The 20,796-nt window shown below is 30.3% G+C and overlaps 2 protein-coding genes across 2 annotated transcripts; one reads left to right on the forward strand and one right to left on the reverse strand.

Moving 5' to 3' along the window:
* Positions 1 to 3,015: 3,015 nt before the first annotated feature.
* LOTGIDRAFT_164406 (hypothetical protein) lies at positions 3,016 to 6,173 on the forward strand (the record flags this gene model as incomplete). Its single annotated transcript, XM_009060928.1, has 6 exons — positions 3,016 to 3,147; positions 4,527 to 4,701; positions 4,892 to 5,006; positions 5,302 to 5,485; positions 5,716 to 5,773; positions 6,010 to 6,173. 6 exons carry the CDS (start codon positions 3,016 to 3,018, stop codon positions 6,171 to 6,173), a joined length of 828 nt encoding a protein of 275 aa, XP_009059176.1.
* A 1,920-nt stretch (positions 6,174 to 8,093) lies between these two features.
* Positions 8,094 to 20,255, reverse strand: LOTGIDRAFT_218141 (hypothetical protein). The gene is made up of 13 exons (XM_009060929.1): positions 20,123 to 20,255; positions 17,416 to 17,457; positions 14,365 to 14,420; positions 13,951 to 13,982; positions 11,510 to 11,623; positions 10,838 to 11,144; positions 10,574 to 10,666; positions 10,211 to 10,295; positions 9,771 to 9,944; positions 9,376 to 9,453; positions 9,010 to 9,147; positions 8,648 to 8,753; positions 8,094 to 8,389 (listed from the first exon to the last, which is right to left on the reverse strand). Exons 1-13 carry the CDS (start codon positions 20,127 to 20,129, stop codon positions 8,212 to 8,214), a joined length of 1,410 nt encoding a protein of 469 aa, XP_009059177.1. The 5' UTR covers positions 20,130 to 20,255; the 3' UTR covers positions 8,094 to 8,211.
* Between the last annotated feature and the right edge of the window lie 541 nt (positions 20,256 to 20,796).

Here is a 20,796-nt window from a genome sequence, read left to right on the forward strand (position 1 = left end):
GACATTAATGATTACGAAAGGTTCAATTCGATGATATGTAAACAGAATGCCTTTTCTGGAATCATGACTGTTCATCATATTATTTACAGTAAATCTGACAATGAACAAACTGTATCATTTGCACATGAAATAGGGGGCGAGATGGTCAAGAAATCTTATCGTAAACAAGGGCATCCTTGTGATCTTGCTACAGTCAAATTAACAAAAGCTTATCAGTCAACTCAAGTCATTGACAAACAAAAGAAAGCCGATTTACTTAAATTATGTGACTTTATACCTCGCGATTGTCGTCATTTTTACAATGGCCTTTTAACAGATTGTTGATCATCCTCAAGTTAAAATTAGGATTTTTGTCCTTATGCCGAGATCTAATTTGTAATGCATAATACTTAAAAATTCAAAAGTCAACCTAATTGATTTATAAATAATTCATTTTCTTGTTTATGTTTACTCGTTTACGGCACTTTTTTGTTTATACTAGTAATTGATGACCTAAAACAATTATCAATGGATTTCTTGATGTTACAGAAAGTTTGAAATAAATTGTTATCACTCTTTACACTAAATTTATCTATTAATAAATTGATTCATTTCAACAAAAATGGCTAATATTCTCCCTTACTGTGTGTAAACTGTCACTTACAATGTTTTTGCACTAAAATGGTGTGTGAAATCTGTTGGAGCAAAAACATCGTATCTGACTTTTGGCTGGTTGCCAATATGTATCCAATCTCAAATTTTCCTCAAAAACACATTTAATACGAACTTATTTTTATTATCAACTTTCAAGAGCGTGAATGAAATACGCGAATTGTTATGTACAAATCAACATTAAAATCGTTTTATCTCAATTCACATTGTAAGTCACTTACAATGTTTTTGCTCTAACCCAGCGATGTATTGTCAGCAGTACGATTTACAGGGATATGTAAAAGTGAAAGTGTTACATTCTCTTGACAAATTTTTTACTCAAGTTTTTCTTACTGCCAATAAAATATGAAAATATCATACAAAAATCCTATATTGTATAGTAATTGCCTTAAGCAGCCTTCCTTTTTTTTTAGCATGATGTTGTTTAGTACGGTATTTACAAATCAAGAAAGCACAGAAACATATCCTATAATGTACCGGTACTGGCTAAGGAAAATGAATATGTCCTATTAGGTTAGAATACAAAATAATTACAAGGATTTGTTAAGGAGATACCTGTTTCTTTTTTTTTTTTTTTTTTAATTTGACCACTTATCAGATTTATTGGCAACTTCATTCATTACATGCCTATTTGTATTATTCTGTTTTATCAGTTTTGTAGATTAACGTTTGTGGGAACCATACATCTGAAAATGTTATCTTGGTATAGATCAATTATTGTAGGCCAATCTCAAGGATCTGAACTACTAGGCCTATAAACATGTGCAGTATTTTTAAATTATATAAAATTATATTGTCTTTATATATAATATTTTTATATGGAATATACTGCAGGTAACAATTTTCCAATTCTACAAAAATCAAATATTCACATTAATTAACCTGTCTATTTCCATGGTTGGTTTTAGGGTGTATTCAGGCTTAAAGCTTGAGAATGGTTCACCTGATAACATTCATTTATATTTAACCGCCTTAAGAATATGATGTTCATTAATAGATAACCATTTAATTGCAGGAATAGTTCACAATCTGATGTTCAATATTAGTCCACAATCTGATGTTCAATATTAGTTCAAAATCTGATGTTCAATATTAGTTCACACTCTGATGTTCAATATTAGTTCACAATCTGATGTTCAATAATAGTTCACATTCTGGTGTTCAATATTAGTTCACAATCTGATGTTCAATATCAGTTCACATTCTGATGTTCAATTTTAGTTCACATTCTGGTGTTCAATATTAGTTCACATTCTGGTGTTCAATATTAGTTCATATTCTGGTGTTCAATATTAGTTCACATTCTGGTGTTCAATAATAGTTTACAATCTGAAGTTCAATAATAGTTTACTATCTGATGTTCAATGGTTCACAATCTGATGTTCTGATAGTTCACTATCTGGTGTTCAATAATAGTTAATTACATTCTGATGTTCAAATAATGGTTCAAAATCTATGTTCTAAAATCAATAATAGTTTACATTCTGATGTTCTATAATGGATTACAATTTGCTGTTCTATAATAGATTACAATCTGGTAGTCAATAATGGTTCACATTTTTTAAATTAAAGATTCACAAAATGTTCTTCATATTTAATACCATTTAAGACCTTCAGAAAAGGTGCACTCAGTTATTTTACTTCCTGTAATGGTTTAGTTGTAATATTCTCTCATGTCAGTTATGATGTTTAAATACATTATTAGAGTTCAGATTATATCCTAATATATTAAGGCCTATTACAGGAAATGTGGTAAAAATGTATATATGAGCTATGCTACATCAGATCTAACTGCTATCAGTTCCTCTGTTTTATCTCAATCATTAAAACATACTGGGAGTAAACATTGCTGTGTTTTAATGGTAACTAATGATGTCTCCGGCTAATAAGGTGGGGTTTTAATTTTAGAAATAAAGATTGCCTATGCAACCAGTTAACCCTGATTATCAGTGACTAGTTTCGTTCATGTTTGAACAAATTAAATACTGTGGTTCAGTAAAAATTTGATGAAATTTAAGGAGTTTTATATATTTTATATAACAAATGCAACATCACCATATTTAGTTTCACATTCCATGTCAATATCTCAAAACTACACTGATTAGGCACATCTAAATACATGAACTCACATTCTTTATATTGATTTCCAAAAGCACACTAGTCTCTGAAACAAGAGGCCAGGACATCTTTCATTGTAGCTATGCAGATACTTAAAGCACACCTGCTTCCAAACTAAGTGTATCTAGAAATATTGTTATTTAATGTTTATAAGATTCTAGTATATTTACAATGATTCCAAAATGCATTTAGCTGTAAACTGTGCACGAATCCTTATAAAACTATTTCAGACCATTTCTAAAAAGAATGTTTGATGATATTATTGATGTAGATTTAAAAACAGCTGGTAATAGAATATTACATGAAAGTTATGGTCTAATATGGCTATGGAAGCATACAAAATATGAAAAAATAGCTTTTCTTGAAAACTCAGTTGTGGTAAGAAACTAATATTTTGTATTATTCTCTTTATAAAATAAAATATCAGCATTCTAGACTAGACTTCTTTATTTCCGTTAACTGTATCACTTTTCAAAATATGGATCTGAAAATCAGTTATCCTTCAGCTTGTAACAATGTTTAGTAAAAGTTGAGACAAATCAACTCGTAAACACTAAGAGGCTCGATTCTTGCAGGATTTCGATATTCAGTATCACGCCAAAGAGTTCAAAAGAAGTGTATGACTGAAAGTTGAATATTTCATACTGGTGATTGTAATTCTACTGCCAAATATTTTTATTCAAAATCAATGGATTACCTTGCGTGGCCAGCTATCTTAACATTATCCAGTGCAGTTATACATATTAACTGAAAGGGAGAATTTTAATAATAGCCAAGGTGTGAAAATCAAAATCTCTTTGCTATATTTTTCTTTAAAGTGTACTAGAAAAAACGTCTAGTATGACTTTTAAAAAGATAGCTGCTAGGCAAGGTAACATACGCCCACTATCAGCTGTCAGAAATGAAAACAAAGTCTGTAGTGGTTTAATATGTGAAACCAATCATCCGATTTTTAATAATTTCAAGCTTTACTGAGATCTCATACCTAGTTTCATTAAGATCGTATAAAAAATGTAGAGTCTATCAGGCCTACAAGCCAAATTAGACGCATTGAATTAATTCAAGGGCAATAACTCAAAAAGCGTTCACACGATTGTTACCAACTTGAGATCTTGTCCATATATACATGTGTACCAAGTTTCATCAAGATCAGATAAAAACTGCACTCTATATCATGACTACAAAACAAATTTGTAGGGTTTTTACTAAATCAAGGGCAATAACTCTGAAACCATTAATCCGATTATTACCAATTTGACCGAGATCTCATCAATATATACATGCATACCAAGTTTCATCAAGATCAGATAAAAACTGTAGCCTTTATCGTGCATACAAGAAAAAATTTAACGTGTTTTTACTAAGTCAAGGGCAATAACTCTGAAACCGTTTATCCGATTATTACCAATTTTGACCTTGACCGAGATCTCATCATTATATACTTGTAGACCAAGTTTCATCTAGATCAGATAAAAACTGTAGCCTCTATCGTGCATACAACAAATGTGGACGGACGGACAGGGGCGACGGCAATATAGGTCCACATTTCCATGTGGGCATATAAAAATTATATGAATATGCTCATTTAAGCAAATATCAAAATGGCTATATCCTATAACTATTTAAGTTCTTCAAGAAGTGTTTTTCTTTTTATCTTCAAGGGTAATATATCAGTTCAGTTATACATGTATATCAGGGGAAAGAGAAGAGAGAATTCTGACAAATGACTATATTTAATATGTTGTGTAAGTTTGTAGGTATTAAATAAAACAGATGATATATTCAATCAAACACCATTAGCTGCTATACCTGATGTAGGCTGGGCTGACAAATTTGATACTAATGTTATGTTATTACAACCAAATAAGAAAATATTTAATAAGTTACGTAAAGCAGCTGATAAAGAAGTTAGAAATGAAAGAGAAGGACAAGGTAAATTTTTAGATATTATTAAAAAAAATTTTTTATATTTAAACATTCATGCAGCAGATCTGTTGATGTAATATATTTGTTGATTTATGATCAAGTTTGTTTTCAACTCAATTTTTTCACAATATGATGAGTTTTCCTAACCTGACTACGAAAATTGCCTATGTCACATGCAAGATAATAATTATTATAGATAGTGCCAAAGTAGAATGGTTAATAACATCTATATATCCTGACTGGAATAGATTACCTTGTATTTATAATATACATTATACATTACAAGATACAAATAGAGATGCTTATAGAAGGTATGTTATTTTATTCAGCCATTTCCTATTGTTTATTATCAGACTTCCAACTTTTTGAATATATAGATACACTAAGTTAACACACAAAAATATTTTCTGATACAGAAATTTCAAACCATTTAAATTTTTAGCATTAATGAAGATATAAAAAACACAATGCCATGTAAAATAACCTTTAAGATTTTAAACAGTAAAGGCATCTTTATTGCTGTTTCACTGAAAATTCTTGATTTGATTGAAAATACTTCACTTCATTTATGAAATAATGTATAAATTGTATAATTTGTATTTTTAGATTACAGCATACAATAAAGATAGTCCGATTTACTGGTGAAAATAAACCATGGACTGTTCCTTTAAATATTGATAATAATTTACCAGAGGTGTATATTGATAAAGTGGGCCATATTTATATCGAGTTATTATTTCATGAAAAATGGTGGAATGTATTCACCAAATATGTTCATGCCAAATTAAAGGTGGGTCGACAGTTATATGGAACTTTTTATCATTCTTGGTTTTACTTTAAAAGGGCCATTTAGAATCTTTTTCACAAACAGGCTACCATTGGTCTGTCTGGTAGATGTGTAACAGCAAAAGAAAGATTTACTTGCCTCTTAATTTGTCTATCACTATAACAATTTTTTAATTGAATCAATTAGTCCCTGATTTTTCTAATAAATTGTTTTGAAAATTTCAATCATTTCAGAAATATTTAAAGAAGTATAACTTACATTTAGTTATTAAAGATAGACATCTATTTTTAGGTAAGTTTACAATTTGACAAATCGTTTATATTAGCCTGTAATAGCTTGAATGAGCCTTAGGTGTATGCAAGTTTCATTTATTGTAAGTTGTTCAAGGATGAAAACTATTAATTGTGAATGATAGAAATTTTCCACCTGATGATGACAATGTTAATTGTTGAAACAATTGCTGCTATCAACTCTGGGTTGATAAACCATAAAATTGTGTTCCAAATTGAAATGTTAATGTGTTTCAGGTAATGTAGATTTCCATGTAGATGCAGGTTTTTTTAATCTAAAAGGTAAATCCTGTCCCAAGATGATAGTTAAAAATAACAGAACTGTCAGTAACCAATACTCATCATGGAGACAATTATTAGAAGGTATACGAGGCTGGCAAGATGTTGGCCTTGAACTATAAATTTATCATCGATCATTTATTTCAACATACTTATTGTTTATCAAGTTTCTGATATCAGTTTTTATCAATACATATATTTCTGATTAATTAATTGATTTTGTATGTTTAATAATTAAAATAAATTTGAATTGGTAAAATCATTTACAATGAAAAATTGAATGATTGATTGGAAGTCATTAAATAAAAGTGCTTAATTACTTACTTTATTCAATAAAAATCACTTTACTTACTACATTAAGTAAAAGTGAACAGATTTTTGTTCTTGAGAGCTTATATATTTGCCTTACTGACTGCCTTGCCTTTACAAGTGTAAAGTTTCTAAAATTGTTCAAATATCCCATAAAAAAACACTTTAAGCTCCAAAATAAGTAATTTGTATGGAGTCCATGCATGCCTACCTACGTATATGTGTGCTTTATTTGACACATATCACTTGCACAGAATAAAACTCTGATGTCTAGTTCATCATATAATTATTTCTATAAAAGTTTTACTAGTTTATGAATGAAGAGTACAGTTTTATAAACACAACATGTACAAATATTAAGTTTGATTCATTTATAGGAGATGTCCATCAAAAAGTTATAATAAGATATCAGATCTGAATTCATAAAAGCTTTCTGACTCTAAAAATGCCTTGAACTCATATATTAAGTGATCTGGTGTAGGTAAAGTATTGTGCATTTGGTGCAAGCTTCCCCATTAAAAATCTGACCATTAAATTGTTCAGCAAAAACATGAATCCTATAGACATTATATTCCGATATGATATTATTATATTCTGCTGGACAAAAACCTTTCAATAGAAATAAAATAAGCTATAAGCTTAATACAATAAATATATTCAAAAAAAACTTGTCACAAAAGTCATGCATTAACATAATATTTGATTAGAAATATTTGAATTTGGACACAAAAAATAGAAATTTTATGTACTCTTGGTTTATACTGAATGTAAAAATGTATTGTACAGAGCTACCGGTATTAAAGTAATGATAAGCCTCATTCTGTACACTCAGTTTTTGAACTTTTCTCAATTATCAGAGTATTTTTCACCAGAAAAACTGATAGTAGCCTGTCTAAACACCCATTTCAAAAACAGAATTCATAGTGGCATTAGCTTTAATAGTTTCAGTTTAACACAATGAAAATAATCTCCAGTTGGTCCATATAAAATGAGCTTTAACAAAATATGAATTAATAAATATAGTTAATTAAGACATGATACTGTACATAATCATAATGACATAAGTTTAAATTAAAATAAAACAATTGGCTGTACATAGCAGTTTATGTTACCCTTGCAAATAAATATGTTTTACTTATAGAAATGCCAAACATTCTCTCTAATAGAGACAACGCAGAATAAGCCGCCACGCCACTCAAAGCATTTGAAATACACATATAAAATCTTAGTAATATAAATCTATGTTATTTTGAAGTAAAAATATACAAAGTGCCCTCTGTCTGACAATCAAAACAAGTTATCATGCTTAAAAAATATATAGTTTATATGATTGTATCTTCTATTAACTAGAGAATGATAGTAGTCTGAACTCAATCTTACAATCTTACATTGTAATTCCATTACAAAATGGTACTTTTAAATCAGTGATATTTCTTACGAAAGTTGTGGAAAGACAAAGAGCTCCCTTTCCTTTTATCATTGAGACGAATCAATCTATTAAAGATATTACATGAATACGTGAACTTTGTAATTTGATATTGACCGGTAGAAATGTGGGTATATATTGAAGGAAAATATACTTTACACACATTCTCTTTTAAGTTTTAAACATCATGTGGTGAAAAGTGTGACTACCTGTGACCTGAGAATTGATCTAACTTAGTACTTATGCAAAAAATATTGTTTTTTTCTATATATATCCTAGGATACTAAATAACTGTTACAAAATCCAGCAAAAACATTCCCAAAATTGCAATCCATAGTCTAATCCCACACTTAATTAGCTCTAGGAATAATAATTAACAATATTAAAATATTTCAATAAATTATGTTTTGTTGATTTATTAAGCCTCATTTACCTAAGATTTCTCTGAAATGAACTAAAATATATTCAATAACTTTCTGTTCATATTTAACTGACATTAGACTAACCATAGGGTCAGTTTCGATTGGCCGCATTAAAGTTGGTGCAAACACGATTGAAAGATTTTCAACACTCATTAATGTCTTTTTACAGTGGTCTTTTACTCTGAAATATAAAATGTAAGAAATTTATTCAATGGACATAATCATCAAGTCCATAGCACTATTTTTTTTTTGTACATGAAGGGTCACATATCAAGGTCAGAATTCATGATAGTGATTGTATTTAAAAATCATTCCATATGAAATAAACTGCACCTTGTCATGTCATGTATCAGTAAAATAGAAGGTACTTCATCTTGCCGTGCAGAAACTTTTTAATTTGCATTAAACAATTTTTTAGGTACTAATTCAATATTCTAACCTTAAAAGATGAGCTCCAAGATATTTTAATGTTTGATAATGAGCTGGAGGTAGTCGAGATATTGCTTCTTTAATTAACTTCAACTGAGATAACTGATCTTCATTTTCTACAGATATACAATAACATATAGTTCAATTCATTATAACAGCTAAGCTTATCAAGCAGGCATTGACCAGGACAAATAGCTTGGTAAAATCTAATTTCATTTTTGCAAATCAGTATACTAGCTGCAGATAGAAATTGTCTAGAGAACCACATCACATTCATTTAAGTTGTGTTTCAATCATTCCATATCCCTTTACAGTAAATTCATATAATGTATTCATTTGACAGTCTTAAAGTAAATTGAAGTTGAAACTTACTAATAACATCTATAAGTAGTTTATAAACATCAAATGTTATTAAAGGTATAGGTAATAACCGGAAATATAACTTGAGAGCACTAGTAATTGTATTAATATCTTCATATTTACTTGGGCCAATATCAGCATTTTCACCATCTGTAATATAGAAAAAATGTGTCAAAATATTTTATGAAACAGAGTGTAAATATATTATGCACTCTGAATCCAAATATGCTTAATTTCCATATAATTATGCCCTTTCCATCAATCCTTTTCAAGCCAAGAACAATTTTTGATGCCACAGACAATGCTTTCATAGACTTGTATTGTCGCTCAAACCTTGAAATACTGATCTAATACAAACATAACCAGTAAGAAACTGACCTTTGTCAAAAGCCATTCTAACAGCTTCTACATCATCATGAAAACCTGCTATTCTATATAAACCTTCTGATTCAAAACCTGAAATCAAATAGAAAATAAAATAAATTAAATAGAAATCATTCACATGGCTTTTTAACTTTTCTCACATGACAACTTATCTGTGATGATTTTTTGCACAAGACAGATTGTGAACTATTATCATAGAACAATTTAAAAAAAAAAGACCCTTGAAGAACCTTCATGTGGACACACAGAATAACTGATGTAAACAGCCTAATCAGGCTTTGATCTGGGTCTTCTCAACTGTGATACATCTGCACCAGAAACTTGAGTTGTTGGAAATGTAAGTTTATAATGGCTAATAGACTTCTAAAACTAAATATTTCAACAATTACCTCGCGATTCTATTTCTTTGACACATTTTTCTACTATCACAGGTACTGGTGATTTCTGAGCTTTAACTACTGTTGTTAAATCACCTCCAAATATACGTTTGACATATTTCATATCTGGCATACAATCATTAGGTACAGCTTCTGAACATTTCTTATGGGCACTAAAACCACAATCTGTAAATGAAATTGATTGTGTTTATATAATATGGAAGGGTTTTACATTTTTTGTGTTAAAATAAATGTCTGATGATAAAATTTGTGAGTTACATGCAGTCTCCTTTCTAACTACCTTTATCATATAAATCTGGATATCTGATGATCCTAGCCAGCAATCATTCTTTCCTTAAACAAATAGCGTTTCATCTGTAGACATGAATAAGAATAAATTTCTGAACAATATAACAAAATAATTAACAACCATTATTCAATCAAAAACTAACCTTGACACTTGACACCTTGTGCTATTAAACCCCACATAAAATTGGCACAATAATCACACCAATGTAAACCCATAAAATTTTGAACCTGTAATAGTAGAAAGATTTTATGTAAGATCATAGAATTAGTTTAGTTTTATCTCAAAATAACCAAGTTATTATTTTTTCATCAATTTCTCTTTTTGTATTATATATCATATAATTATTTTTTCAGGAGAGGGGTAATATAGGTGAAACCTTGTACCCCAATCTTTTTCATTATCATATGAATCAAATATTTATTACAAAAAAAAAATCACAATGCCATTTTAACTTTCTCAGTCTAAGAAGACATCTTTCAAATCATCTATGGAAACTCTCTATTACCTTAAAACAATGTGGTTTCTCAATATCTTTCCAATCTGTAGGTATGTCATATTCAGATATATCTAAATTCTCTGTTTCTTCTGCTACCGTATCCTAAAAATATAGCATCAGATGATGAATCAAATTGCCAACAACAATACAGTATCTAATTCGACTCCAGGTAAGGTGAATAAGATTATGGCTTGCATCAATAAAGAACAAAAACAAATCGTAAAGACAATTGTTTAACTAATCAAAAAAAGAGAAAATAAAAATCAAATTTACCGGAATATCATTATGGGATGTAAGTTGACCACTGTCTGGATAATCCAGTCTTCTAGATGAGGCTGGTCTTGATCTGTGATTAACAAGTCTTTTACGTTTGGCACTATAAGCTAAGTAAGGAGATTCTTCATAATTAGATTCTTTAGGTAATGCTGATATATAGTCTGCTGCATTGGCCTCTATATAATAATGAATCAAACCATCTTCCACCAGATCATGGATTGTATCAAAGAATTTTGTCCCAACAAAATGTTTCTGATCTTTTTCATTATAATACAATCTAAAATTCTTTGTTTCACCATTGAACCTAGAAATAATCAATTAGACATCCTAAACCATGGATTATTTTATTTTATTCACTTAAAGTTAAAGGAAGAAGACTAACAAAGTCAAAAAATTGCTATGTTTTAGAGATGAATCCAAAGATTATCTCACAATATTGTAAGCAGATTTTCTATGCGCACCATGAAAATCTGTCCTACGAGTAGATTTGGAAAATGAATTTAAAAATTGAAATTTTTAAGCGAGGAAAAAATTCATAGGTAATTCCACTCATTTTTATTTGAAACAGTTATTTTAGAAATATTCTTTATAAATATAGAAACTTATATCATATTCAGCCAAGAAATGAAGCTTTCACTTAGGAAGATAGATGTCTTGAAAATTTTTTACCTGATAGCAAGAGTAAATGTATCTGGTGCACGTTCACTCTTTCTGACTAGATAACACCCATCTCCCTGACTTAATAATCTATCAGCTTCATCACGACTTAAATTACCATGGAATCTGTCAATAATAATACATGGTGAAAAATGTCCATCATTGCTGGGTTTGTTTATCATTGGGGTAATGGAGTGGTTCTTGAAATTTATGATTTACCTTATTTGTAATCTGATTCAGGTTAAAAATCAACCTAATTCCTTTACTGTTAAAAAATAGTGAATCATGTCTCAACTCAAACACTTCAGTATGTGGTTGGTGGTTGGTAAAATATAAAATCCTCCCACTTGATCATGAAGATCAGTTGAAAAATCTTAGGAAGCTTTTATTTTCACTATTCAAAATCTCAGGGGTTAAGAAGAGGTTTAATTTTAAAATTATTGCAAACTTTCGACCTTAATTTTTTTAGATCATATACCAACATACCAGACCGATAAACACATGTACCTAGAAATTAATTTATATGGCAACAATGTTGGAAAGAAGTTCAGTAAGATTTGTTAGTTACACAGAAAGAAACTATTCAGAATCTGATCAAATTGGATTTTTCTCACAAAAATGTATTGATTTAGCTTGGTAAAGATCTATGTCTTTAAATAGTAATAAATAACATAATCACTCTTTGAACTGGGAAGTTGCAAGTTAAAGTTTGAACAGTAGATAAATGATGGTAACAGTAAATCAATGATTAATGATAAAATGGTCCAATAGAATCTTGATGAAAAATGTCATTTAGTGTAAGATTGAAATCAAAATTCTAGAAATACTTTCTACAACCCTATATGTTGTAGTATATTGACCAGTTGTGTCAAATCAAAAGTGACAATTATTTCAGAGAATAAATAAATATAGCCATGAAAACTGGCTTAATACAGTGTCTTTCACTAGAATCATTAGACAAGGCTGGCAGTCAAATAGTATCATTCTCTAGTTGGAAAGTTGTCACAAAGTGACTAAATGTGATTATGGATCATTAAAAATGTTCATATCATTTTATACAATTATCAGTTGTTTAAAAGTAATTCAAAGCAGAACTATGTATTATGCTACCAGACATGTAAAATGGTTTAGTATTACTTTCTTATTGGGTAAAACGTTTTTGGACAACAAGTCATTTTCCTATAGATAGAAAATCAATATTGGACTACTTTAGTTGATTGCCCAATTCAGTGGAGATATTCTACTAGCTATATGCTTATTTACACATCACTTCAATTTAATGGTTTTCCTTTACCACTTTCAACTTTTTCCTATCATTTCATTAGTTTTGCCTCACTGGTTAGAAAGTGACTAGAAAGAGGGTTGAGCAGGAATAATGTCAGTTATCAGTTTTATAGAAAGACTTCAGATTTTTAAGAGTAACAAACAGGAAAGCTAGTTGTTTTATGGCCTGTGATTCATATCGTCATATCTATAACCTTCAATTGATTAAACAGATCTTATTTAACATAGTTCAAGGGTTGATTTGAGTCTGAAATATATGTAATTAGTCTTCAGAATTACTAGAAATGTACAAGAAATCCCATAAATCCTTCAAAAATATCTCAAACTAGGAATTTCTTTTCCTTTTTCTATAGATAACACCTCTGTAAATGGCAGTGTCTCAAGAAAAGAGGTCTCACCTTTTAACTTTCAAATTAAATAATAATTTTGGACATACATAGATTTGAAGTCTCAAATTTCAACAGTGAGCTGTAAACGTTATTACTGACTGGCTTAGCCAAAAAATTCTCATTTCTGAGACCAAGGTATGATTGGCCAAAAAAATGGTGCACCAGTCCCATTAAAACACAATTTACTAGCTACTTCTTACTGTCCTTGGTAAATCCAATTTGACTTATTATTGTTCAGTATTAGAATATCAGCACGACAATATTACTGAGGCCAATATATTAACCTGAATTATTAGACCTCTTTATTATTCTGAGATTATTTCCTCAATTGAAAACTGATTCTTTCAACCAACTGTCACAAATTCAAAGGAAACTTGAGCTAGGAAGTGTCACTGGCAATGTTATAATATGTTATAAGAACATAAATTAATAAAAACATTGTGACTGTGAATTTTATTCTTACAAATAAATATTTTTATACTACAGGATGTTTCTCACAATATTTGACCCAAATCATATTTATAGAGAAAATCTGAACTCAAATTTAAAGACATAATGCTTTACAATGTAAGCAGGATGTTATGATTTTAATATCACAAATAAGGAAAATAGACTGATCCTCATCAAATATCATAATCTGTTCCACTGACTTAAATCTTTTAAAGTCAAGTTTCAATTTATAAAGATTTATGCAAATAAAATTTCAACCATTGATATCAAAATAAATAATGAATGGACACATAAAGAAATACAAGGTTCCACTATAAAAAATAAACTTACTCTTTTCCATAATAGAGTGGTCTATTTGGAATCTGAAATATATATAAACAATTCAAGTACTAAGTATTCAAAACTATAGAGAAAACACCATCAAGATGTTACTAGGCTTGTTTATTCAACAATTCACTTTCAAGCTTCACGAACACAATCCAACCACAGACCAATGGTCCCGAAATGGAATTAAAGAACAATTTAACTGGCTTCTAGACTGAGTGAGATAACTATAAAGCATGTAAGTATAAGATCTATGTAGAATGCCATGTCTATATAATTGAATCAACTTGTTAGAACACATAATAGTACTAAGTATCATTGCAAAATATTCATCCATTTCAAAATGTGTAAATTATAAAGATATTAATTCAATGGCTCTGCTGCTACTGGACTGTTCAAAAGTTATATAAGGAAACTTACCTCTCTTTGGCAGATGATTCGATGTGGTTTAGGAGCTTGTTGCTGTAGAGTATATACTGGAATAGAGAGGATGGATAGTTATTGATCTATTCCAATATAAATATCACATGAACTACTTGGAGCCTAACAAATCATTTCTCATCAACAAGTTACGTTACTCAAATTCCATTGATAGAACATGCATATTTCATCTTCAAGCATCAAGTCCATGACAAATTCTTCTTTAGTCAGAATCGTTTCTTCATTTAGATCTCGGATATAGTAAGTTTTGAGAATTTAAGATTACTAAAGATCAGTGCATGGATGTCATCATGAAGATACACAAAAAATGGTAAAATTTCAAGCCTTAAGATACCTGATTACAAGAAAAACTTAGCAAGATGCATCCACTTTCCTGATAAATTTTAAGTATATCAAGGGCGGTCACCAATCTGTGTGATAAACTTAAAACAGCATTCATTGAAAAATCGCCAAATTCAATATTCCATCGTTTTAGATGATCACATCAAATTTGATTAAAATCAGATGAAATCTTGAAAGTCTCTATTGTAATCATGAACAAATTTTGATAGTTTATACTAAGTGAAGGGCAGTAACTCAAATCACGTTCATCGAATTTTAAATTGACTAAGATCTCATTGTGATGGATGATCACACCAAATTTCATTTAAATCGGATGAAAACTTCACAAAAAAAATTTTGATCAAATGAGGGACAACAACTCAAAAACCGTTTATCAAAAAATCATCAACTTCAAACTTGACCAAGATCTCATCAATGATGACTGATAACGCCAAGTTTATTTGAATCAAATGAAAACTGTCTTTATTGTATTCACAAACAAATTTTGACATGCTTTAAATAAGTCAAGGGCAATAACTCAAAACCTATTAATCGAAAAATTCGAACCTGACCAAGATCCCATCAATATAAATGATTACATCAAATTTTCTTACAATCAGATAAAAACTGTAGTCTCTTTGGTGTTCACAAGCCAATTGTAGACAGACAGACAGCCGGCCGGATGTACAGGGAGCGACGTCACAATAATAGAAATAGATCACTGATCATTACATCAATGACACAATGTTAAACATACAATAGATCAGCAATACATGATCATTTTGCCCTTTTTTTTGTCAGTGACGTTGTATTATGTATTTTTTGAGACCTTATATTAAGTCAAGGTTCATACAGCACTTTGCCTCAAAAATTCAAAGACTTGTCAAGGATATTAGTCGGACAGAATACACATGTACCTAACTTCTGAACTGTGAAATCAATAAAGATAGTTAATATTATTTTTCAATGGGGTTAATCTGTTCTTTGCCTGAAGATGCGTGTGTATTTGCAAATCAAGTTTGTTTCTCTTGTCTGTGTATGTGTAGGCTAGTACTGGTGGTGCTTACAAGAATTGGTAGTTATAGCCTAGTTCTTAAAACCCATAAAATTTCTGTTTTCATGGCAACATTACGAGCAGACACGTAAATTGTCACATCGCTACTTGACCTGCTTTGAAGAGGATTCATCAGTGATAAACTAAGTTTTGTCACTGCCACCAACATTTGAAGACACTGCCATTATCTGTCCTTCCATTGACTTCATCAAACTGACATGTTTTTCACTACTCATGTGAGATTTCAGAGCTTGTCCCATTTTTGCCAGGTTTGTAGTTTTGTTAAAAACTGAAAAGCGAGCATGGTTTCGGTTATCTTTAACCTCCATTTACTAAATTCACTCATTTGTAACCACGATCGGTTAAAAGTACATCTTCCGGACATAGCGATAAACTTAGATTAGAACAATGGCGGCGATCAAGATGTACATGTTACCAAGGAGACCATTTCCCATTGGGCCCAGCTCTGAAATATTACTTTTTTTCGAACAGGTCATTCTGCCAAATTAGCGAAAAAAATCACTAAAATTCTCGTATGTTATTAATTTAAGTTGATAGACATCGCGAGACGTGACCTTACAAGTTATATATAGTAACATAATAATCACTCGATCAACATGGTGTGTGGAGATAGTAGATGTAATAAATGACAACCGAGACTACATGACCCATGGCTGTTGATTTATACCCCCTACTATGTAATCTATATTGAATACTTCTAAGTAAACGTTTATTATTTTCAGTAACGGCTGTCCTGTTGATAAATCTTACTCAGACAAAAATGTCCGCTTATTGAATTGTTAAAAATATACACAATTTGACTCAACTCAAGATTCAAGGACTTTTCAAGAGAAAATGGGTTTTTTATGGTGTTTTCCAAAGACTTCTTTTGAAATCAAGGTTTTTCAAGGCAACGGACGGAATTCAAGGGTTTTTCAAGGCTGTGCAAACCCTGTAAGTAATCAAACTTATCCCTTATGACTCGGTAAAGTTACTAACTTAAGAGAAACATGAAAGGATAACACAAAATGAATTTTGGTTTAATATCACTACAACCCTCCATTATTATCAAAGAAGGGGCTTCATTCATACATCAATCAGTGTAACCTATTAACTTAATTATGAAATCACCACCAAAACAAGTCAAGAAAGAAATGTTTTTTGACATTATGATATCATGATCTGGAACAACAGTTGTCAAAGAAGTCGGGCTACAAACTTTGCATGTCCCCTGGAAAGCAAAGGAATTTTCTAGGGCTCTATGGCCTACACTTCATTACCGATTGAACGTGAGAATACTACTACCAGACAAATGAGACAAATAAATTAAATTTTCCATATCTAAAACAAAATATATATAAGCTTACGTCCAAAGGTCATTCCATGTCAATTCACACAACTGGGTTAACCCATCTCCGATTTTGATGAAACTTAGCAGAAATGTTGGTTATGATAGAAAAAGCTCAAATTCCAGATTTCATCAAAACTGGCTTACGAGTTCTCGAAATTTTGACTTTTTCGACAAATTTCATTTACCCCCAAACGTGGAATGACCCCAAAAAAAGTTTTGCAATAAATGGGTCCTTACCCCTCTGTCACTGGGATTCATTCCTTGTAAAATTAAAGTGTCAAATGATATATAATTCAATACTTACAATATGTTTTCCAAGTTGGTAATGGTAAACTTTCTTCTCCATCTGCAAGTATAGTAACATAATTATAAAGAGCTGTTTTCTTATGTCTTTTCTGTTTTGTCTCCATATTTAAGTTCGAGAGCAGATTGTTTGTATGTATTCCTATTCCAATCATATATAGTGTCTTCTTCTTTCCACAAAAGTCAATTAAGGTAAATGCTTATGAATTTGATATTCATCTTAAATTTTCAACAATTACAAAATATCCTTTATCCTGCTGTCACTATGAACAATCACTAAATAACTTGACTAAAAATACCAGTACAGTCTTATATAATAGATGATAATTCTTCACTTGAATAAATTCTTTCTATACTGTTACTATGCACCTCAGACATTCATTGCAATATTAATCCTTTGTGACTGATCTATTAATAACATATCCATTCATGAACAGATTAAAATTACACTCAGGATTATGACTCTTTCACATGATTCATTCATATTAAATTCTTACTAATAATTTCAAAAATATCTAAATGGATTTCACAAATTGACATAAGAAATATATGTCAGTCAAATGTCAGTCGCAACATTTAGGTCAATTCCAATCAATTTAATCAAATTCACTGGCACCACACCAACTAAATTATTCCATTAATGAATAAATAAATATTGATAGCATTACATGACCATTTGTTTCCTATAACACAGTAGTCAATACATTTCACTGTCTTGATGTAAACTGAAGTACAAGTACAAAAACAAGGAACTTAAATATACCTCAAGCTCCAATTACAGTCACGATTTAAATGTTTATAAAAATATCTTAGGCTAACCTAATTAGATTAATACTAACATTAGGCCAATAAATTAAAATATTTGTAGTCTAGATGCTTTGCTACATATATCACTATCAAGACACAAGGAAATTGTTCAGACAATGAAAGATAAATGCAAATTGGCTTCTCATTGAATATTTACTACTTTCCAAGTACAGAAGAAATCTTTCATACAGATGATCCCTTTTTAATTAGAAAGCCTTGTTTTTAGTTTACTTCTAGCTTTAAAAAATAACTATTTTATTCATGTCATTCTATAATATGTTTTTACCTTCACCTTAATTTCTTTAAACCAAGATAGAAATTTTGTTCATTAAACATTTAACAAGACAAGAAATTACACTAACTGAAAAAGTAATACAATATCAGTAACCACTGATTTCATGACAGAACAGCAGAATCTTTCATCCATGTAGAGAAGTTTGTATCATCCTGGTAAAACTTTAAATGATAAATACACAGATGATGAATACTAAAATCTGGAGTAGTATTTCATGACTCTAACCAGGCAATATCTCTCACCTGAGATCAATAAAGTTTTAGAAAGTAATTCTTATCACTAAAGCTAGATAATCTAAAGGCAAACTACTAAACAGTAGGCTACTATGACAATGTCATTTTGGTATAATGGATCTTATTCTGACCAATGTTATTCATACAGAATTTATCAATGATTATTTAGTATTGATACCGGGTAACCCAAATGTTTAGCTTCGTCACTAGCAGCGTTCTCATCTTACTACATAAATCTGTCAAAATGGATCATCAAAAATTAAAGGAATTACAGCATTCTCAAATAAGAGAGGAATGTGCAGGATCCGAGAGTGAGATTTTATTTTATTACAGTCAAGTAACCTAATTTCGTGCTAACCTATTTTTCGTGCATCTCTGGAAATGATTAATAATTTACTTGTGCGACCTCGCGTGACCCCCACATTTGCTTGTTTTGATAAACATATCTCTACAATGTCAGTTAGTAGAATCCAGTAGATTCAAGCAAGGTAAAATGTATTAATGTATACTTTGACAAATACAAAATGGCGGATTTTACTTATTACCAAACGTCACCATTTTTATCGGCCGAATTTCCTTATAATCCCAACCTGTAATCGGAATATATTCCAGTGAATGAAGTTAGTGATCAACTAGCTGATTCTGTGTCAGCAGAAAAATGCTATGGAACACAAAGTGGGCCATATTCTTATGTTGTTTCAATAACTTTAAGCAATAAATCACACTACGTATCTTATTTTGTCAGTCACTATTTTTTTTAAATCGCGGTTCTTTCAAGGAATTGTCACTAGTTTATAATGAAATGAAATTAAAGATAAATACTAAGAGAAGATAATTATACCACTGGGTAATACATACAACCGGTTTTTCTCGACTTATTTATAGATCAAACATTGTACACGAAAATAGGTGATGCATTTTGGCGCGGTTGTCTAGTTGGTTGCTTCTGAAATATGGGTCAAGGTGAGGGATTCATAAAGAAAATCGAAACAAACCATTTTTAATTATTTTGTAGAATATCTGAGCAAACATGTAAGACATGAAAAAAAAATTCAGACTTTTCAACTTTGACTAAATTCGGTGTTGAATCTTTCTATGCACGAAAATAGGTTACACCACTGTAATATTATGGCCATGGACATGGTTGCAATTTAAGACTCTTTATAACTCTGATGATAATGAGTAAGTAATAGACCTAATTAGCAATGTAGCATAATAATGAACACTGACACTGGCAATGGTCAATAAAACAGTAAAGAGACAAATACTGACTAATTCTTAAACTGAGAGTAAGATTGAGAGGAAAGATACTGAGAGTGAGAGAGGAAGAAGAAAAGGAAAGGTAAAATAATCCAGACTAGAAGAGAACCTACCATACATTTTGTTGGTCTATCTAAAAGAAGATGAAGGTTGTCTTTCTAATTATCACATAGATGGAAACAGGCCTGTAGGCATTACACATTAAACAAATACATTAATATTTTTTCCTCTTTCTTTTTGTCACGTTACATTTTCTGGGCTTGACTAGATGCTTGTAAAATGATGAGTAGCGACATCTAGTTAGTCTAAAAATAGCATCGAAATTGTCTGAGAGGATTCCCCATCTTCCCACAATGAAACAGACTCTGTATATTTGTCTTAAATGGAAACTACAAAATGACATGATTTCAGCATCTCTCTTTCAATGTTGCATAGATAGATTTACAGATCTACTAAAACCTATCTTTGAAATTCGAGAAATAAAGAAAAGAAGAATCAAGAAAAATAATGTCCTTGTATGAGGATGTATGGACAGTAAATCACACCATAATTTTATTATATTATATTTTATTATATTTTATTTTATTATAATTTTATTGTAGTTCAATGATAATTAGCTTCAGTTGCATAAATCTTTCTCGTCCATGTAAACTGAAACCTCTGCTTGTTTCAATTTAGTTATAAATGGATAGAATTGAATTTCAGTTTCATTGACATCCTTATCTAGGATATCTATGATCAGTTTGGTCAATCTAGGCCTATTTTAGCAAACGTTTTCCATACAAGG

Source organism: Lottia gigantea (assembly GCF_000327385.1).
Source record: "Lottia gigantea unplaced genomic scaffold LOTGIsca_45, whole genome shotgun sequence".
Taxonomy (NCBI): domain Eukaryota; kingdom Metazoa; phylum Mollusca; class Gastropoda; family Lottiidae; genus Lottia; species Lottia gigantea.

Bases quoted from the DNA above. Each gene is read 5' to 3' on its own strand.
- LOTGIDRAFT_218141 (XM_009060929.1), bottom strand. The intron at 10,296-10,573 runs GTAATAGAGAGT...CTACTATTACAG, and splicing joins AGAAACCACATTGTTTTAAG to GTTCAAAATTTTATGGGTTT. The intron at 9,945-10,210 runs GTTAGTTTTTGA...TTTCATTTACAG, and splicing joins ACAAGGTGTCAAGTGTCAAG to ATTGTGGTTTTAGTGCCCAT.